Below are 19,953 nucleotides of genomic sequence, written 5' to 3'. Positions count from 1 at the left end.
GAAAGATTTCAGAAGTACTTAGATTTATTGTAAATGCTTCATGGTATGTACCCAATAATGTTATTGCTTGTGACCCTTAAATTAAATCAAATACAGATATATTCTCACAACATTGAAACCCATCCCATCGCATTGGCTCAACTTCTAATAAGACCTCCCACCCAATGAAGGCTTAGAAGGCATTTTAAGTGTTATCTGCATAGTGTGTATCATAGTGATATGATCTGTAAGTATCCCTCAAATAATTTTTTATGGAGGCATTTACCAATACCTAGTCATATTGAAATTAAAGTTTTTTGTATGTGTATTGCTACAAGTACACAATATATGTAGATATAGTTGTTTATTACAATGAATTATATTTAGTTTGTGATTGTAAAATAGGTTAAATTTTGTGCATAAAGAAGCAAACTTTGAACTTTAATTTCTTTCGATATAAATCAATAACACATATAAAGAAGGGTACTTCATACTCTCATACTATAAAAAAATATATATCATATTTCAGGACATGGGAGCCTCCTTAAGTGAAAGGAAATTGCCACTGGGCAATCTTTCTATAGGATAACTTATGACTGCTTTAAACCATTTGCTCATTGTAAATTTTAGATTGCAAATAGAAAAAGAGGTTGTTAAAATAATTCTGACGCATAGTTAGACTGTCCAGTCGAATGATTTATTAAATTTTACTAAGGCTGTAGTTGTTTGTTGTTACTACTACATACTTACTGTGTGTCATTAAAAATTGTCAGCAAATAAAGACTAACTATGCTTCCTATCAAATTTACAAGGGTTTCTTGTGTACCATCTTTAGCAGATATTTCAGCCATATTATCTTTAATTGCTTGATGATGTGTTATGGAAGCTCTAGTAGCACCACCAGCAACCCCTACCTTAAAATAAAATGTTATATCTTATGAATAATTATTCATAAAGTTTTATTTTAATACCTACAATGCATTTCATACTTGAGGTAAGACACAAAATTTCCATGGAGTAGGTGGAGAAATAAGGCAGAATCAGTTCAATAGTCATAGCAACATCATTCAAAATATCAGCAAAAAATCTCCATTTTTTACAATCTGAATCCAATTGGTTGCTAAAAATCAAAAAATCACCTTTCAAAAAAACTAATTTATATTTTGGGATTATATTATGAAAATAAGCCCAAATAAACCTTAAGGAACCTTAGTAGCTACCCTTTCCACCATGCAAAAAATATTCTTCCTATCATCCCCATTCCATCTTTCAAAATCCATGTTACAGCTGCTGATAGGGCATTTGCTTCACTATTTCCAACACCGACTCCTTTCAATATAGATCTGGTAGTGAAAGCACCAATAATAGTACTACAAAAGGCTTGTGCAGTGTCCCAAAGCTGATAGTTCCAATAATCTTCACTAACAGTTTCTGGATATCCAAAAGGTAAAAATACCTCACGAATAAAATTAATTACACTTTGGAAGGTTAAAGGAATAGATCCGCATTGTTGAACGTGGCCTATTTCATTATTTCCTACGGAATTTATTAGCTTTAGATTAAGAGAAATTTTAGTAATGAATGTACATACCTGATTTTTTTATGTAAAGTTGAGCATCTCCGGCTGAAATGTTCTGTTCTGATAACAAAATTTCAATATTTTCCATAACATAAAGCGTAGAAAGAAACAAAATTATTCAGTTAATTTTCATGGATCCATGGTGTGATATTTAATGCCAAATAATACATGTAATCTCAAACACGAATCAATTTCTTTAATTTTGACAACTTTGACATTATATTATTAGCAACTATTTCGTATTTATATTATCTGCTTTCCATTTACATCAAAACTGTTAATACTTGTGATACATAGCTCAGTTCAATTCACGTTTGTTTCCAGTCTCAAGAGTGAGACTTAACTTGGACTTAACCGAGTTTTTACCAGCAATCTGCACAATCTTGAGACCGTGTGCTTTAGTAAGTTTTGTGAACTCAGATTGAAAGTAAGGTTAAGGACATTAAGTTGTCAGATCTTGTCATCAAAATAAGCAAGTAATTACACCATACTAAATTATTGAAAACAGTGATTGATGTAAATAATCTTATAAATAGGATTACATTAGCTAAGTCGTTTCTCTGCGAGTAACTCAATGGTAATGGTGGTTATGATAATCGTTTTATGTGATTATTGAGAATAATTACGCGTTCATTTTATTCCTTATTATCTCAGTCCGGCAGCGCAACAACGGGGGGTGTCTAGGGTGTATTGACACCCCCTTAAAATAAATGGACACTCCCTTTTACGTTGTCCACCCCATTTTCCTTAAAACAAAATGACCCATTTTAAAATTAAATCAAGCAGGCAAACTCCCGTAACTTAAGGTGCTTTTACTATGCTGTTAAAAATCTGCTAAGCGAGTCATAAATCCCGGTAGTGAAAACATTGACTTCATTTGATTTTCAATTGATTGTTTACATATTCATAGACCAAAAAAAGTATTTTAGTCAGAATATTTTGAAGTCGCGCAACTCTATATGCGTCTTATTTCGCAAGTCGAAACGCATTGCAAGTTCGAGTCAGTCGCTAGTTACGAATGTGTTTGGCCGTGTCACTGGACACTACGTTTTCATACTGTGAACATCGTATATGTAATACTTCTATATGGACAGTTTCTATAAATGGAAGCCGTTCCGACTAAGAAAGACAGAATGATAATGATTTCTCTATCCGAGGCTCCAACTGTGCTCTATGCATTCTCAAGCATGCGCAGCCTGTACGAGGTATCTAGAACGAGAGAGAAAATAGTATATCGTCGGCACCTTAATAGTGGTATATTCCTTCCATATAGAAGTATTATAAATATGGTGAACATCGCTTTGCATTGCGAATTCAAGATAAAAGTATATTAATTTTATATTTCCATTGCAAAAATAGTGTGTGAACATGAATTTAGATAAACGGTTAATGTTGATAAACACATGTTAGATTCCTTAGGAAGAGAGAACAAACTTCTTCAATTTTATCACAACAAATACAACAATCCACCACTTTTCATGAGATATAGCGACGTTCAACAAGCCCATTGCCCAACTTTTTAAGTATAAGATACATAACTGAGTGTCTCAGTTCGCTTGAATGTAAAGCAGCTAATATCTTTACATGAAAATGAAATTATCCGATTGAAATTTAAAAAATTTCAATATTACCGAATACATATGTAACAAAAATTTGTCAATGACTCTGTTTTTGAAGTGAATTGAAAAATATGTTTGTTTTTATGGTTTTATGGTATACCCGTGGGAATTTCACAACGCCAACTCCATTACTTCCGAATTTGTAGTGACTACTACTTGGCCAATTAATAAAAAGCTTTATTTAAAATTATAATACAATATCATTTAAATTAAATAAAAAATTCATGTTTTAATTGACCGGGTTCCAAACAAAACATATTGTTTACATTTAATTTTTATCTCTTATTACATTGTTTGAAAATTGAAAAAACTTTGTAATTAGAATATCAAGGACAATCCTGTATACTTTTTAATAAAATTGATTTGATTGAATCCCTTGCTGATTATTGACCAATTAAAGTTTAACGAAGGAAGGAGTGTCAGAAATTAAACCATTTTTGTTCAAAAGTTTGACGGGGTTTTAACCACTGGTTAAAATTTCATTCAAGATGGATGACTGCATTTCCACTGTAATATCCCCGGTGAAATGATATAAGGGTGTTGAAACCATTTTCACAACCTATATGACGTCAATGTGCTGGTCAGCATATTTCGGATAATCATCAGTCTGGTTTGAAATCATGGAATAATTACTACTGGCGGCCAGGGTATTGTCGTAACTTTAGGGATATGATATATACTCACGAATAATGACTTTTTCTCGAAAAGTATGACATAAAAATTGTAAATATATAAGAAATTTCAAATTTAATCAGGCATTCTAAGAAAACAGCTGATCTATGTAAAAATGGCGGCGGTGGGGTAAGCAATCGATTTTGTATGTGTCTGTGCTAGTTTTCTTGAGTGTACCGGTGATGAGAGTTATTTTTGTTTTATACTTTTTAGATCTGTTGCAGTGAAACTAATACAGCTGAAACTGAGTATTTTTCAGCTTTTTTAGCCAGTCTGCTTTTCACTGTTGCGTTCAAGCTTATCAAATGAGGGAGTAGGTACGTTTTTGAATGTTGCAAAGTGATAACTCAGTGGAAGCTGAAAGGTACAATGACAAATTTTAAGTTTTAGTTTACTCCTTTTCATTATACATTATATGAAAAGAGCTTGTGTCAGAATCCTGCCATTTCCCACAAGATTCCAATAAACTAGCTTTTTTATATAATTGATTTAAAGAAAATACAACAAATAATATATGTATTAATAGTAGAATGATTTTTATGCACCAAAAAACTATTGTTGGCAAGTAATAAATTATCAAAATTAATTGGCTTTTCCCAAAGATCATATATATTGCAATTCCAAAAAACAAACAAATTTGAAGACTCTGAAATATAGAGTTATTCATACATAACTAGATAAGTAAACTTTTTTAACATCGATTGAGCATTATTGATTTTCATTCACTTATACATCAAATAAAAATTTGTATGTCTCAATCCTTCTAATGTAGCAGTAGTCACTTCCATTAGAAAACGAATGATACTTATTCTGAACAAAAAGCCGACCGCTTAAGTAGTCAAAGATTATATACTCATAATTAGTTACAGAAACATTCATCTTTTAAAGTGAATAATCGCTTGGACAACTTATAACCACATACAAATCAACTATTGAAAATATTTTTGACAATCCCACCCTACCATACATACGTTATCTGTCACAATATCATAGTATATATATATATATTTAACGAGCAGGTATTTCGTATTCGTTTTAGCATTTTTGTGCTGGGTAGTTAATTCAATTTAGCTGTTTATCCTTCTAAATAATTAATTTTCAATATATTTTGTAAAAATGGGTAAAATAAAGGCAGGTACAGTTGTGGATATCCTTGGAGATGAAATGACGAGAATAATTTGGGATGATATAAAGAACAAACTAATTTTGCCCTATTTGGATATTGATTTAAAAGTTTATGATTTGGGAATAGAAAACCGTGATAAAACAAATGATCAGGTAAGTTAATTACCTCGAAATTATCTACATGTTTATATTGATATCGTTGAAATTAACAACTACTTTTTACTATTTTTGTATTTATATGTCGTGTAACCAAGTGAAAGTGAATATGGTTGGTTTACTAGGTAACTGTAGATTGTGCAGAAGCTATGAAAAAATATCATGTAGGTGTAAAATGTGCAACAATTACGCCTGATGAAAACAGGGTTAAAGAATTCAATCTCAAACAAATGTGGAAAAGTCCTAATGGTACTATCAGAAACATTGTCGGTGGAACTGTCTTCAGGGAACCCATTCTTTGCAAAAATATTCCTAGGTTAGTTCCAGGATGGCAGAAACCAATTATAATTGGAAGGTATGTAAATTATTTCCATATTTAATAGCACACATAAACAAAATGTGATTATACATAAAAGAAACACAATACTTTTACATTAAACAGCATATTTAAATTTTTCCTTTGGATAGCATATTATGATGTTTCTTATGTCAAAATTTCAAATTATTTTCTGGAAATTTTATCTGACATCTGGAGTCCATTTAATATTGCCAGCAAATATCTGTTTGACTTAGCTTGATGGCTGAAATAGAATCTCTCTTCCTTAATCCAGGCTTTACACCATTTAAATTTATTCTGAAGAATTATATATACATATTTAAAAATGTTTTATTCTCAATTCCAGGCATGCACATGCTGACCAATATAAAGCTACAGATATTGTTATACCTGGAGAAGGAAAATTGGAATTGGTATATACTGCCAAAGGAGGTGATGTACAAAAATTCATTGTAAATGAATACAAGGGACCTGGTGTAGCAATGGGTAAGTCTCAATATATTATAAAAATAATAAGAAAAGAGATTTATATTGTTTCAATCTTGAGTTAATTAGCATCTTTTATAATTATTATGGGGAGAGTATGATTTATGTGACCAAAATAAAACCAAAAGGAACGATAAAATTTTTGATACCATCTTAGTTTTTGAGTTATCGACACTTGATTTCACACCAAACATTTTTTTTTATGTAAAAAGCCAGCCCAAGAGGGTAAACCCTTTTAAACTCAAGTAGTTCTGCAGGCAAACTAGGTGTTCATGAGTCATATCTGTTTGTCGAGTAGGCCTTGCCAAAAATGGTCTAGGAGAGATTATGTTAAATGGCTCTGAAGAGCATTTGTCTTTGTACTATCCGTAAAACAGTCAGGTCAGTGATCCTTCTTCTATACTCTAACCTGTCCAAGATTCTTCAACTCTGGATCGCCTATAAGTTGGATTGCTCTCTTCTGTATAAGCAATTTTCCAAAGATGAATGAATATGAGTCTTGTACAGGATTAAAAGCTGTTGTGGAATATATAGCTAAATCAGTCACGTGACTATGCCAGAGAATTTGCAGTGATGGTGATATTTTATGTACAGACAGTCCCCTAATCCTGAGCTGCAGTACCAGCCTTCTTTGCAAAAACAGACTAGGTCTTTGCTGCATTAAACTCAATTACATTGCTTCCACCCCACTCTAGAATTTTTACAAGATCAGTATTGATAGTGGTGATTTGTTGCTGCCTACAGATTTGGGTGTAGTTTGTTGGGCTGGATGATTTGATCGACAACATTTTAAAATGAAAATGAGATTTTCAGTCCCCCAATCTCTTAAATGGAAAGTATTGACTTGTGATATATAATTTGAAAGGAAATAACATTCAAATATAATTATAGTTTTGCTAAGAAATTACTATTCATCATTTTGAACATCTACTTTTGACATTTGACATTCAGATAGTAATGTAGAATTATTTATTCTGTCAAACACGTGAACATGACCATATGAAATCACCCATTAAAAATTCATAATGTATAATTTAGAAAATATACTTAAATATAAATTCTGATTTCCCAACATTAAATGCCTATAATTCAGAAACGAGGGGTCGTATGAGAAAATGTTTCTCATGTCACAGCACTATTTTCACTTCATCTACTCACTCCAGAATTTTTTGCATCAAGTCTCGGAATATCCTGTATATTGAGATGCGATTTTCTGATTTTTATTCCAAGAATTTTGTACTATTTTTGGACAGTTACTAAAGAAAAATGTTTTTTGTAATTATCATGAATTATGCTCTCTATAGAGTAGAAAATGTGAAAATAATTCCCAGCATTTTTTTATGGTACAAATTTGTTTTCCTTAGTTCTATGATAAATAGTCTCTCAGGCACCTTATATGTTATTATGAATTACTTCTGTTCAACTTTTCGGCACTATATACCTAAATAATTATGGAAATTTATAATTGTTTCTGAACTGACATGTTTTTCTCTGTAGAATTATATTTTTTCTGAAAAAAAAACAGATATGATAGTTGTTGATGAATGTTGAGGTGAATGCTATATTATACCAATTGAAGAGAATGGCTTATCTCTTGAAACTTCTGATAACATCTAGTAATTAAATTTCTGATATATGTATGTTTAATCAATACTGATAATTTTTCCTATATTTACACATTCAACACTAATTTGATAAGTGAACATTATAATAAATATTTAAGATCGGTATATTTGTTATATACCAGTCAATATACTATACAAGTCAAAATATCAGTCAATGAAATATGTATTATAATGTAAATTTATTGTATTGCCTTCTAAGTATGATTTTTCCAAAATAATACATTTATAATTTATGAATAATTCATGTATCAAAACAATTTTTGGCCATTGACTTGCGTGATTGTAGCGAATTATTTCTATAACCAACAAAGGATATCACAAAGTGGTCATTCTTAATAGAAAAAGTAGCCAAATCCAAAGAATTTAATTGAATACCTCACCAGAAATTTCTTAAGGTGACCTTGTGAGATGATACTTAATGCAATATATTTGTTTCTAAAAATCTAGTCTTTTCTTATGCTTCTAATGCTGCATACATATCATATTCTTAATTGACTTTGTTATGTGTATACTACAGCTTATAATCAAATAATACTTCATTTTCACTTTCTATTAACTTTGATGTTCTTGTCTACTTTTGCTCTAGTTAAAAAGCAAGAATCCAAGTCTTCAAGTAAAATTATATATATGAATACAAGTATATTTATGAAGTGTATAAACCTGTAATTGAACATTATACACATCATAAATGACAAATAGCTGTGTAACTTCGTTTATGCTAATCTAGGTATAATATCTTTGAGTAAGGTTAGGTTGGGTTAGGTAAGGAGTAAGTGTAACTGGAGTGAAGACTTCTTCCTTTATAACGAAATGTATGTCAAATACTAGCTGAAGTTAGAGAGGATTTTGTATTCATGCAAGCCAAAATATTACTCGTGTTATATATGTCTTTGGAACGGACTAACAATATTAATAAAGCGATGCAGAATAGGGACTACTAAATAAAGAGATTGGTACTATTACAGTCACTTTTTCCACTTTTTCAATCAGTAGCTTTCGTCAGTTCATCTCCTCGATAACTCACTTTCTTCTGTATCTATCTCTCCTCCTGTATTTACTTCCTCTTAGCACTCGATCGACCACAGAAGTAACTGGGGATAGTTTATTGTTTATATTCTATCTGCAACAGTTGCATTTCTTATACTTTTAAAGTTGTGTCTTTCAAATGCTTCACGGTTTGTAGGAATAATTTTGGATTCAATGCCGTAAAGAGAATTTAATACTAACAACAAGGAATTAAAGTATAATCATTGTGCAGAGGGTTTTCTACAAAGTTACTATTAAAGTTGAGGCCTTTGTCATAACGGGAGACCAGTTTTTCTGTAAATAAATCTGCTGCTAGTGAGGTCAAGTAGGTCTTTAGAGTATCTTGAAACTCTTGGTACCGAATCACATCAGAGATGATAGTTTCTGGATGCTAGATCAAGACTGTAAGGTGGATAGTCAAAGATTTCCCTTTTGAACTTCTGGGAAAGTTATGTCGTTATATTGGCCCTATGCTGTCGTACATTGACATGGATAAGAACCATGCTAAATAATAGAATACCCCTTCTTTTGGTTTGTATCCCTTTCCGGAGGCGATGTAGGGTGTCCCAATAGACTTTCTTTGTTGTTGTTGTTCCCTGTTTCATGAAATTAGCGAGAATCACATCCTAGTTTTGCATAAAAATAGGAGCAGGAATAATTTCTTTCTGGGTCCAACTCTGTTGGACTATGTAGAGCGCTATTGCTTTAACTATTTTTTTAGTTTTTTGGACAGTGTACGACAATCCTGTACGGCGTACAGGAATTCACTCTCTCCAGTAACAATAGTGTTCAAGAAACTATCATACTGCCTGAAAAACGTTAATGAAGTAGTTCTAGCTTAACATTTTTAGAACCCAACAGCACACAGACACACAATTGCTAATCACCGTGTTTCGTGTTTGTTAACTTGGCCAATAAAACTTTTAGTATAGACAAATTTGCGTCATTAACTATTTTCGTCATAGACGTCTATTCAATTGCACTTTGCACTTCACAATTGGCGAAAGCAGCGATCGTAGCGCGGCAGTCGTTATTTGCCTGTAGTTTGGTGACGACTGATGGATTGGACCCAGTATTAATGACAATTGTGGTGAGGGAACGGCGCAATCGTACAACGAGAAGACTTGTTTTAATATTCAATTTAAATGAAAACAAACAACAGCCCTCGTATGAATTATAATGAATGGAAAGTAGATCTGTCTACCTCTGGAATTTCTGGAGTTAAACTCATTACCAATAAGCTGCAAATGTTGATGTACCATTCAGAATTGACCGTTCTACGTTGCTCTAATGGAGCGGTGTACAGCTATTCCGAAAACATACACAACCGTTTGTTTCGAAATGCTTCGTGGATTTAGATCGTCTTGAAAGACCCATACAGTCAATTATGGTTTAGTTTCTGGTTCAAATGCTTAGATCAATAATGCATCGCCTGTCACGATTTTATAGACGTCTTTTGAAGCACCGCGTTTGAATTTTTTCAACATTTGCATCAATAGACCTGAGCTTTTTTTGAGCGATTGTTAAATTATGCGGTATCCAACGCGAACAAATATCACATGATGATCTTTCAATATCAGCTTATGCACAGCATTGATATTTTCTGGCACAACAGCTGATTTTGGACGAACTTCACGAAATTCATTCTGTAGCGAAGTGCGACTACTATTGAATTCGGAAAACCAGCGAAACACAGCGGCCCGAGATGGTGCTTCATCATCAAAAATCGAAGCGAGTTGATCGCTGCTGGTTCAATCCACGTCAAAAATAATAGAAAATATTTGGACAATTTGGATAAAACAAGGCGTAAATGTAAATAGAAGCTTTCGATACCAGCTAATCGGTTAAGAAAAAAAAATTGATATTAGTGAGAATCATAAACAAACTGAACTGATGCTCGATCAGTAATAATCCAGTCGAAGTTCATAATGGCTGGTTGAAAAAAAGCAAATCTTTAGATAATAATGAATTTATACGTTGTTTGTGAACTAATTTATGTTACAAAATTTAATTTGTGAATTTAACATGTGAATTTTTTTTAATTTCCGTCTCAGGCTTCAGGTCGATACTTATAGTAAATTCTGTTAAAGATGGCATTGATTTCATACCAAAGGTTCCGAAGGTAAGACAGAGGACTGTGCTCTTTTTAGGCCATACAAACAACTATAATTTCCTGGAAAAATTTGTTTTATTTAAGCACTAGTTGCACTGAATATTCTTCGTTTCATAACTTAACCTTACCACCTCTCATTTTATACACAATAAAATCTAAAATTTAAAGATAATACATGAATAAATTGAACGTCATTTAAAACATAATGGTGCATAATCAACTCAAACATTCTCGATAACAAGTATCACATTACAAAACAAGTTAACCTTTATACCTACTTAATCCTATTTATATTACTGAATAATTTAAGATACCGAAGCCTATACTTACACATGACAAAAACAAACAAAAATTCTCCAAATTACATTTATTATTTTTCTTGGTTCAATCGCATCTACAAATTCTTTGAAACAAGTTAAAAATACATGTGATATTATCATATTATCTATTACAACAACAAACAGGGTGCGTAAAAAATAAGAACACTTTTCAAATTTTCGTTCCGCTATAAGGATCCAATTTTTAGTCTAATTTTTCTTTGAAAAAATAGACTATTACGGTAGGCATGACTAGAAGAAAAATGGGGGGCGCATCATTTTTCCCATGTTTTTAGACCTCCTGAACACGATTATGATGGTTTTTCGAATGTCTGTAATGTAATCTATATATCTGTTTAAGCTACAATTCTTATTTTCGTCTCTCGAGCAATTGCTATGGGTCCGATTTGGTTCAAAATTAGCATAAATGACTTTTTTGGCGGTGGATTGATGTTATTAGAGTTTGGTTGAACACAAATGAATATTTCGAGGGGTCGCAGTGCAAAAAAAGTGGTTTTTGACCTTTGCTCACCTCTGCAGGTCAAACGAAAAGCGACTGAAAAATGAAATTTCACATGTAGGTTCAATTAGTTGCGAGATAATTTCCTGTCTAAGGTCGAAACTTTCCATCTCCACCCCTCTCCATTTTATGGTCATTTTTGTTATATTTTCTTATTTTTTGGCCAGAAAAAGTTTAACCAGAGAGTTAGAACTTCGCATGCAAGTAAGGGTGATGTTGAAGAATTGTCTTTCTCAAGTTCAAAGTTGTCTTCTTCAGTTCTTCTAGCACAAAACGCCCGAAATCATTTTGATCGTTGTAATTGTTGAACTGGACCGCCTCCTATTTAATGAATAATACGAGTATGATCGTTGCTAGGGTTGATTTTTTTTACTTCCCATTTTTGAAATTTCTTTGTTGTCAATTGGAATTGAAAAATTTGACTTTCGTGATGGAGCTCTGCTGCTCACGGCTTTTTATTTATTTTGTTGGCATGTATGAAGGCTAGAAGTCTTTTGGTGTGCTTCACGATTTCTTTATATCCAAAAAGAGATCAAAAAAATCTGTATTAAAATTATTATGAAAAATGAAATTGAGTTTAAGCTCATTACTACTTAAATGATAAACATATCAATAGTCAGTAAATATAAAACAAAATCTCTATTAGTGATTAATTATTCAATGTGGGCTCATTTTTGAAATAATATGAATTAGCTGAGTCTTTCATCAACTGGAATCGGGTGTGTCGAATTGGTAATTTGAGTTTTGGGAATAATAAGCCAAATGAATAGTTGTTAAATAAATGGTGCGAATTTTAGTGTTAAATCAATGAGTTTTCTTTCCACAAATCTTGTTTTTTTCGACGAAGGGAAAATTGGAAAATGATCATTCACGGTAGCACCATCTGCCAAAAATTCCTGTCCACCTTCTGATTTTAGTGCCAACTTATGATTTAGATTTCCAAACTACCTCTGTATATAAGTAAGTCTACTCCAATCTCAACCTGAAGATGTCAGATATATTTACGCATGTGTTGAGAGATTCTCAGTAAAATTTCAGCCATTAAGGACGCTGTTTGATAATCGTATAAACGGTCGTTGTAAGCTGTCATTGCATATTTGTTTTTGAAAGCAAATGAAAGAAGAGCTAGACACTATGTACGCAGACCCTGCAGCATCATATAAGAACGTAAAATTGCATTCAAACGTGGTCGTACCATCTTGACTAACGACGAGTATTTGGGACGGCCAAAAACTATGGCAACCAGCAATATCAACGAAACGGTTAACCAAATGATACTGGACCACCGGATTAATATTAGAGATATGGAAAAGGCTCTAAGCATATGCTCTGAAGAATTATGCATGCGTAAGCTAACCGCGCGTTGGGTGCCACGCTTACAAACTTTCGCCCAAAAACACAGTCGAATGAACATTTCCAAGTTCTTATTGTTGCAGTTTCAGTAAAGTGAGTCAGATTTTTGCGTCGATTCTTAACTGTATGTGAACCTGGACACATCACTACACTCCTGAAACGAAAAAACAGTTCATACAGTGAATTGGAAAGTGCAAACCTCTCCGAAAAAAGCTAAGATGGTTTATATCGCCTGGGAATTCTCACTTAAAAAAAGAGTTTTTCATCAGAAGAGGTTTACGAATACGAAGACATAAAGTGTAGTGAAAAGAGACCATGCTGAAAAATAAATATGATTATGAAAAAAAAAAATGTCTTGTTTCTTTGTTAGGTCGGTGGCTGATGCTCACGCCTGTTAAGTTTGTTGTTAGAGTCGTGTATCCTGGGGGCAACATATTTTTCTAGTTCCTTCCAGAATAACGTTTCCAAGACTGTTTCTCTAATTACATAACCATATACTCAGTGTTTTCCCTATTCTGGTTTGTCTAGATTGAATTGATTTTTTTTAATGCATTTATTTCTATTTATTTTTAAGTGAGGCACTAAACTAAACTTCAGACACCAATCTTATTTTGGTGTAGAAGTATACTTCGTGTACTTTCTGTTCTTTAGTTTGCTTAGGAATTATTTCGGTACCCAAATGTATATCAATGCTATTAATATTAATTATCATCATCAAGCCTTCCAATTCTATGTGGATTATGGCTATCGCTTTTGGCGCTTTAAATCCTTTTTTTTTGAGGTGGATTACTCCTCTTTTCTTTATAGTTTGTCCTTTGTTTTGGCTGTTTTTGTTATTATTTTCCATTTTTTTCGGTTCCGGCATTTTGCTCTCCAGTTTTCTATATTGAGTACTTTTATGTTCTCTATTTCGTTTGTTCAAGTTTTTCTCGGCCTGCCCCTTCTTCTTGGCCACAATGGGATCCATTGCGTTATTCTTTTGATCATTTCAATTGGTTTTCTTCTCATTATGTGCCCGGCCCAGTTGAGCCTTTGTGCTTTTATGTGTCCCACTATATTATCCTTCCCCAGTTTTCCCTCTGTTTCTTCGGTTTTCTTTGCTCTTCTTTCTCCTTCCTGTGTTATGTTTGGACCTGTTATAGTTCTCATTATTTTCTTTCGGTTCTTTTAAGGTCTTCTTCTTCTTCTTCTTTTGTTTATTACTGTTGTTTCCATTGCATATGTGATTACTGGTCTAATTAAGGTTTTGTACATGTTTATTCTGTTTTGTTTAGTTATGTTTTTGTTTTTAGTAGGTTTTTGTTTCTTCTTTTGTATCCTATCCTTTATCCTCTCTCTGGTTGTTTGTTCCAACGTTATTCCTAGATAGTTAAAGGTCGATACTGTTTGTATTTGTTAGTTTTCAGTTGGTTTGATCTCTGTTCTAGTTTTCCTCCTATTTTCATATATTTTGTTTTTACTGCATTTATGTCCAGTCCGTAATTTCTTGCTTCTTCTTCTAATTTGTTGATCGATTTTATTAATTCCCCCTGTCCATTTGCTATGATCATTACATCATCTGCGTATGCTACTATCTGTATTGCATCTGTTATAATGTCCTTATTTTGTAGTCCTGCGTTTCTCACAATGCCTTCCAGAATTATGTTGAATAGCGCTGGTCACATTGGGTCTCCCTGCTTAACGCTCTTATTTGTGTATTAATATTAATGCTAGGTCTATTATTATTTTGGCGACTACTACTTAGACTCTTTGTATTAGTAGGTTCACCAATTCTACTACTTCATTGATAGTTACTACCTATTGTCAATCGCATCATTCTCATGATCCATTCTTCATAGATGTTAATTTCTCTCTGACCATTTTGTTCACTCCTTAAGGAAATAGTTAATGATTTTTCTACTCTGGTGTAGGGTTATGCTCTTTTGATTTGTCATTGAGTAAACTTGGGCTTCTATATTCATGTTTGGTTCTTGGTTCAGTCTGCTATATTGATCTACATCTTTATACTTCTGTAGATATGAAGATTTGAAGTATTTGGATAAAATTTTCATGTATGTTTCCTCTGCAATACATGTCTTTGTTCCACTGAGTTGTTATGCACCTCTAGCAAAATTCGTTTTGACTTAATTTTAGCCGTCTTTGACTTGTGCATATTTGGGCTTATACTGGCTTCTTACTTAGCATTTTCGTTTTGTTTTGGATCAATCAATTTGAATAATAAAATATTAGTCTTTAAAAGCAACGTTTCGCTTACTGAGAGTTGTTATTTTAGGTATAATTCTTGTTTTTTCTGTCCAAAATGGTACATTCGAAAAATATTAAGAAACTTCCTGCCAAACAAATATTTATTAGTTTACCTGAATTCGTCCAAATTTTATTCTCTTGTTTAGCAATAATTATTTCCTGCCTATTATTTGTTATTATTTTATTTTTACATTACAGGTATGTTTAATACCGACGATTCAATCATAGCTTTCGCCCATTCATGTTTCAAATATTCTCTCGAAAGAGGATATCCTCTTTATCTCAGTACCAAAAACACTATTTTAAAACGGTACGATGGAAGATTCAAGGATATTTTCCAAGATATTTACGACCGCGAATACAAATCCAGTTACGAAGCAAAGAAAATTTGGTACGAACACAGATTAATAGACGATATGGTTGCTTATTGTATGAAGTCAGAAGGAGGATTCGTTTGGGCTTGTAAGAATTACGATGGGGATGTACAATCCGATTCGGTGGCTCAGGTAAATTATATTTTCTTTCTCTTGAAAAGCTTTGAAATTTATTATTAACATTTAAACGCCTATTAATTGCCATAAATATTTTCCTAATAGTACTCAAACGTATTATTTGTTGTTTAAACCTAGTGCGATTCTAACAATTATATCAACTTACTTGAACTTTGATCACATTTTTTTCTAAACTTAACCTTGAAAATCGATCACGCTTAGATTGTTTAATTGAATTTTCCGTTTGTTTTTAGTACAAAAGTTAGTGATAATTTTTTTATGTGCAAAAGGGAATGTAACGCTTAAATGAATTTAAAAAGTCTTCACTTTAACGGTAACAGAGTAATTCTGAGAATTCTGCATGTTGTAATAGTTGGTTGTTGGTTGTAATCATATCATTAATTCTTATGATCAATATACAAAAACTGATGAATACATTTCACTACTAGCTTGAAAATTCCTAATAAACAAGATGTGAATATCACCACCGAATAATGAGAAATTGTATAAAATACTTGAACATAATAAAATAGATAATAGAACTTATCTACCACTGTGGCTACCTATCACCATACTTTTCGGTGTGGCTCGCTTCTCTATCATTTCAATACACAACAACATGAAAAAAGATACTAATGCAAAAAAGTATGGGAGGAACTAAAGTGGTAGAAGAATTCAGCGATTACATTCGGTTGCAAGAAAAAGAAATGATTCAGTGAAAACAATATGATATGATGATAAAGGAGAGAAATTAGCTGATAAGGAAAATTAAACGTGAGTGGATGGATAAAATTGTTAGAGTAATAGAAAAGGAAAGTTAAAATATTAATACCAAGAGTTTCTACAAAAAATTAAACGAATCTAATAAAACATATAAAGGTAATGTCAAAGGAATAAAGGATAAAGAAGGTAGGCCGACAAAAGAAGACCACCAATATAAACAAATTTGGGTAGATTACTGTAAGAACTTGCTGACTGAACAAAGCACAAAAGAGGACAATAAGCGGGAGGAGAATGACCCAGGATCCACCCCAACAAGAGGATCTAGAGAGCATGCTTGTAGCGCAATCCCATTAGGGGTGTTAAGTCATTATTATTTTTATACTCTTGTTTCGTGGCACCCTTTGCATTGCACGTATCCCGCTAGATACCCCTAATAATGTCCGAATCCAAATTTTTAAATTGTTCTTGATATTATTTGGCAATAATAGTGAGATGCCTCTGTAATTCTCATATACTTAGTTTTGTCAATTTTTTCTTGTATCGTGCAGATAACTGCTCTGTTTCATGCTCAGCAGATTCTTAGATATTTTCTTGATTCTCAATTTTCTTAATTCATCCATCATTTCCTCGTTTTTTCAATTAACTATTTCATCTTGGTTGTCATTATTTCTTGCTGCATATTTACTAGGCGTTCTTTAATTTTTCTGAACGCTTGGTCTAATTCTTATCTCTTTCTGTACAATAGAAGAAAAACTTAGGTCACACATTCTCATTTTCTTTCCTATCAAAAATTATTTACTGCACGAACCACTAATACTGCAATTAGTAGATTCAGGGTTCGCCTTCTTCTACAACAACAGAAAGGTTCATATCAATATTATTTCACTGTCCTTTTTTGGAATTAAATCCACCCTGTTTAAATACACTCACTTTATAATGTTAGTTGGTTTTATTATATTTTTAAAAGTAGATTAAAACTATATTTTATTAAATATATTATTTCATGATCATTCTTCTGTTAGCCGAAGTTAAAACAAAACTCGCATATTTATAATCCACATTTTGTATATTGAATTCCCTTCATAAAGGGAAAAGAAAATATTTGGGAATACTAAAAACGCGAAACACACGAATGCTAGTGAACTGAAAACCTCTCAAAGTTAGAAAATGCCCGTGGCGAAAGGGTTATTAAAGTATCCTTTGTGTTGAAACAATATTAGGATGTGTATTGTGCTTCATAAAATATTTGTTTTATAATTTCAGGGATACGGATCTTTGGGTCTAATGACATCAGTTTTGATCAGTCCCGATGGCCAAACTGTTGAAGCTGAAGCGGCTCACGGTACAGTAACCAGACATTATCGTATGTATCAACAAGGTAAAGAAACCTCCACCAATCCCATAGCTTCAATTTTTGCTTGGACTAGAGGACTCCTCCATAGGTAAATTTAATGAAGAATGAGCATTGATCGGATTTATAAATTTCTTTTCACAGAGCATTTAAAGAATTTCCATATAGATGGCGTCAATTTATGTGTTGATTGGTGGTTATAAATCTGTATTTAAGTTTTACACAAAGAAGAGAGAGAGAGATTATGCCAAGTGCTAAAACTGGCTGCAGAAGAATGGGCACGGGCAAAAGAAAAAACCCAGTTGGGAGTGAGTTCCAAAAATACTTCCCAACTTAATCCTAAAGCCTTTCTACCTTTTCAGGTGCAAGGCATGCTGAAATCGAGTCACGTGGGCTTCCTTTTCCACAGCAGTTTCCATTATTTTCTATCCTCTGATTTTCTTTTCAATTCCCGCCATCTTATTCCTCGATTTTCCCTGCCATTTAATTTGGTGGATTATCAGTTATGGTATAGGGAGGTATATTTTTTGAGGTTCGCACGAACTTAGTCTTTATCGAGAATGGGAAGTTGACTGTGGGCAGATACCTGATGGAGGTTCTAAAAGCTGTATTCTTCATGGTAATTCTTAGAGACGATGCAACGTTTATCAATGATAATGCACTGCCTCACATTGCTCCAATAGTTACCGAGTATCTTGACCAGATCAAATCACACAATTTGTTTGGTCTGCTCTCAGTCAAAACACATTTTGGATGAGAAAGAGAGATGTTTATGGGACTTGTGCCGGCACTCAGGAATTCTAGAGAGCTTCGCGACATACTGGTGCAGGAATCGGACAGTGTTCTGCAGAATCTGATCAATCAAAATTATTCATTCTCATTACTTTCATTAAACTTTCAACAACAGAAACATTTTTTTAAACAGTCCGCAAACTATGTTACAACCGAAAAAAATCCAAGAACACATAAATTTATGGTCAGCAATGTATTTTACTTTTTAAAATTTGAAAAGAAGTAACTTGAGTTGACATATGTAGCTTCTTCTATGTCAACTGTGCTGAAATAGACTAAATTTTCAATCATTCTTTTTTATTCTTATCTTTTCTGATACTTAATATCCATTGTTGTTTCTTGTTCCAGAGCCAAGTTAGACAATAATCAAGAATTGGCTAAATTTGCAAATGCTTTGGAAGATGTTTGCGTTGAAACTATTGAATCTGGTTTCATGACTAAAGATTTGGCTATTAACATAAAGGGCATGAATAAAGTTACAAGAGCTGATTATATGGAAACTTTCGAATTCCTTAACAAATTAGCTGAAAACTTGAAGATTAAGCTGAGCAAAAACTAAACACTGAAATAATTATAAATAAACAAAAACAAATCGCAAATATTCTGCCAGATGGATAAATTGATTTTTTTTAATATTTGAAAAAGTTATTGAATATTTTAATTAGTTTCAGTATTGTGTCTTTGATTCCTGCAATAATAACACAACTCAAAATTTGATTATGAAGTTATAGGTTAGACCATTTTAGATCATAATTTTGTAAACAATTTTTAGGTGTATCATTTTTACAGATATTAAAACATTTGTTACTGAAACTTTTATATGGTTGAGGCCGCCCTAATATAAGATGAAGTAATGATAAATGTGTTTCATTGAAATCTGAAATATCTGATGTAATCTTAAGTGACTAAATGCATGAAATAATTTCTGGTGGCTCCAGTAATACATATTATTCAACTTTTGCAGTAGTGTAACAAAATAATTTTCTATCAACTGTCGATAATACACAAAATTGCTCAACAAAAATGTACCCTTAACCAAGTGTAACTATAATTATGGGAAAAACCTGAAACTCTTTTATAATTGAAATGGCACTGTCGCAAAATTGAAGTAATTTGTATTAAAAACTTTCATAGAAGTAAGTATTTAAACTGTTCTACCTTCAGTCTCTGAAGACGATAACTTGATTATCGAAACGAGCGTCAGACAGTGTAATTATGAGTATTGGTGTGGTGGTATTGTAAACAGTATGTCAGTATATCACCAACGGTTATAGAAATTCCAATTTCGTATACTTTTTATGTATCTGAATAGAAAGAAATATAGTATAGTAGAGTAGAATTAAAAAAATAAAAATATTGTTAATTTCTTATATTCAATATTTAGTTTAACGTTATCTTGCTCTATGTCAAGTGGTCTTTACCCACAAATATAACATTTTTTCTGT

General features: G+C 32.5%; 2 protein-coding genes across 5 annotated transcripts in view; one reads left to right on the top strand and one right to left on the bottom strand.

Moving 5' to 3' along the window:
* The window catches only part of LOC130446581 (RUS family member 1), a 7,663-nt gene extending 5,712 nt beyond the window's left edge, over positions 1-1,951 (bottom strand). The window contains exons 1-4 of one of the 2 annotated variants that reach the window (XM_056782935.1): positions 1,571-1,951; positions 1,200-1,515; positions 951-1,099; positions 730-889 (exon numbers count right to left, since the gene is read on the bottom strand). In XM_056782935.1, the coding sequence (XP_056638913.1) occupies positions 730-889; positions 951-1,099; positions 1,200-1,515; positions 1,571-1,646 (701 nt within the window). In that variant the 5' untranslated portion in view covers positions 1,647-1,951. Of the gene's footprint in view, positions 1-729; positions 894-950; positions 1,100-1,199; positions 1,516-1,570 lie in introns of both variants that reach the window. The other variant, XM_056782937.1, reaches the window with a different exon arrangement.
* Positions 1,829-19,953, top strand: LOC130446582 (isocitrate dehydrogenase [NADP] cytoplasmic). Of its 3 annotated transcripts, none has more exons than XM_056782939.1 (7): positions 1,829-1,959; positions 4,109-5,127; positions 5,256-5,485; positions 5,814-5,953; positions 15,350-15,657; positions 17,629-17,807; positions 18,857-19,953. In XM_056782939.1, the coding sequence occupies exons 2-7, from the start codon at positions 4,966-4,968 to the stop codon at positions 19,065-19,067; spliced, it is 1,230 nt and encodes a 409-aa protein (XP_056638917.1). In that variant the 5' UTR covers positions 1,829-1,959; positions 4,109-4,965; the 3' UTR covers positions 19,068-19,953. The 3 variants fall into 3 exon arrangements, with proteins under 3 accessions (XP_056638917.1, XP_056638918.1, XP_056638916.1); XM_056782940.1 differs by having other exon boundaries at positions 4,063-5,127; XM_056782938.1 differs by having other exon boundaries at positions 1,838-2,135; positions 4,063-5,127.

Source organism: Diorhabda sublineata, chromosome 7, assembly GCF_026230105.1.
Source record: "Diorhabda sublineata isolate icDioSubl1.1 chromosome 7, icDioSubl1.1, whole genome shotgun sequence".
Taxonomy (NCBI): Eukaryota; Metazoa; Arthropoda; class Insecta; order Coleoptera; family Chrysomelidae; genus Diorhabda; species Diorhabda sublineata.
This window is presented reverse-complemented; position numbering and strand designations above follow the sequence as displayed.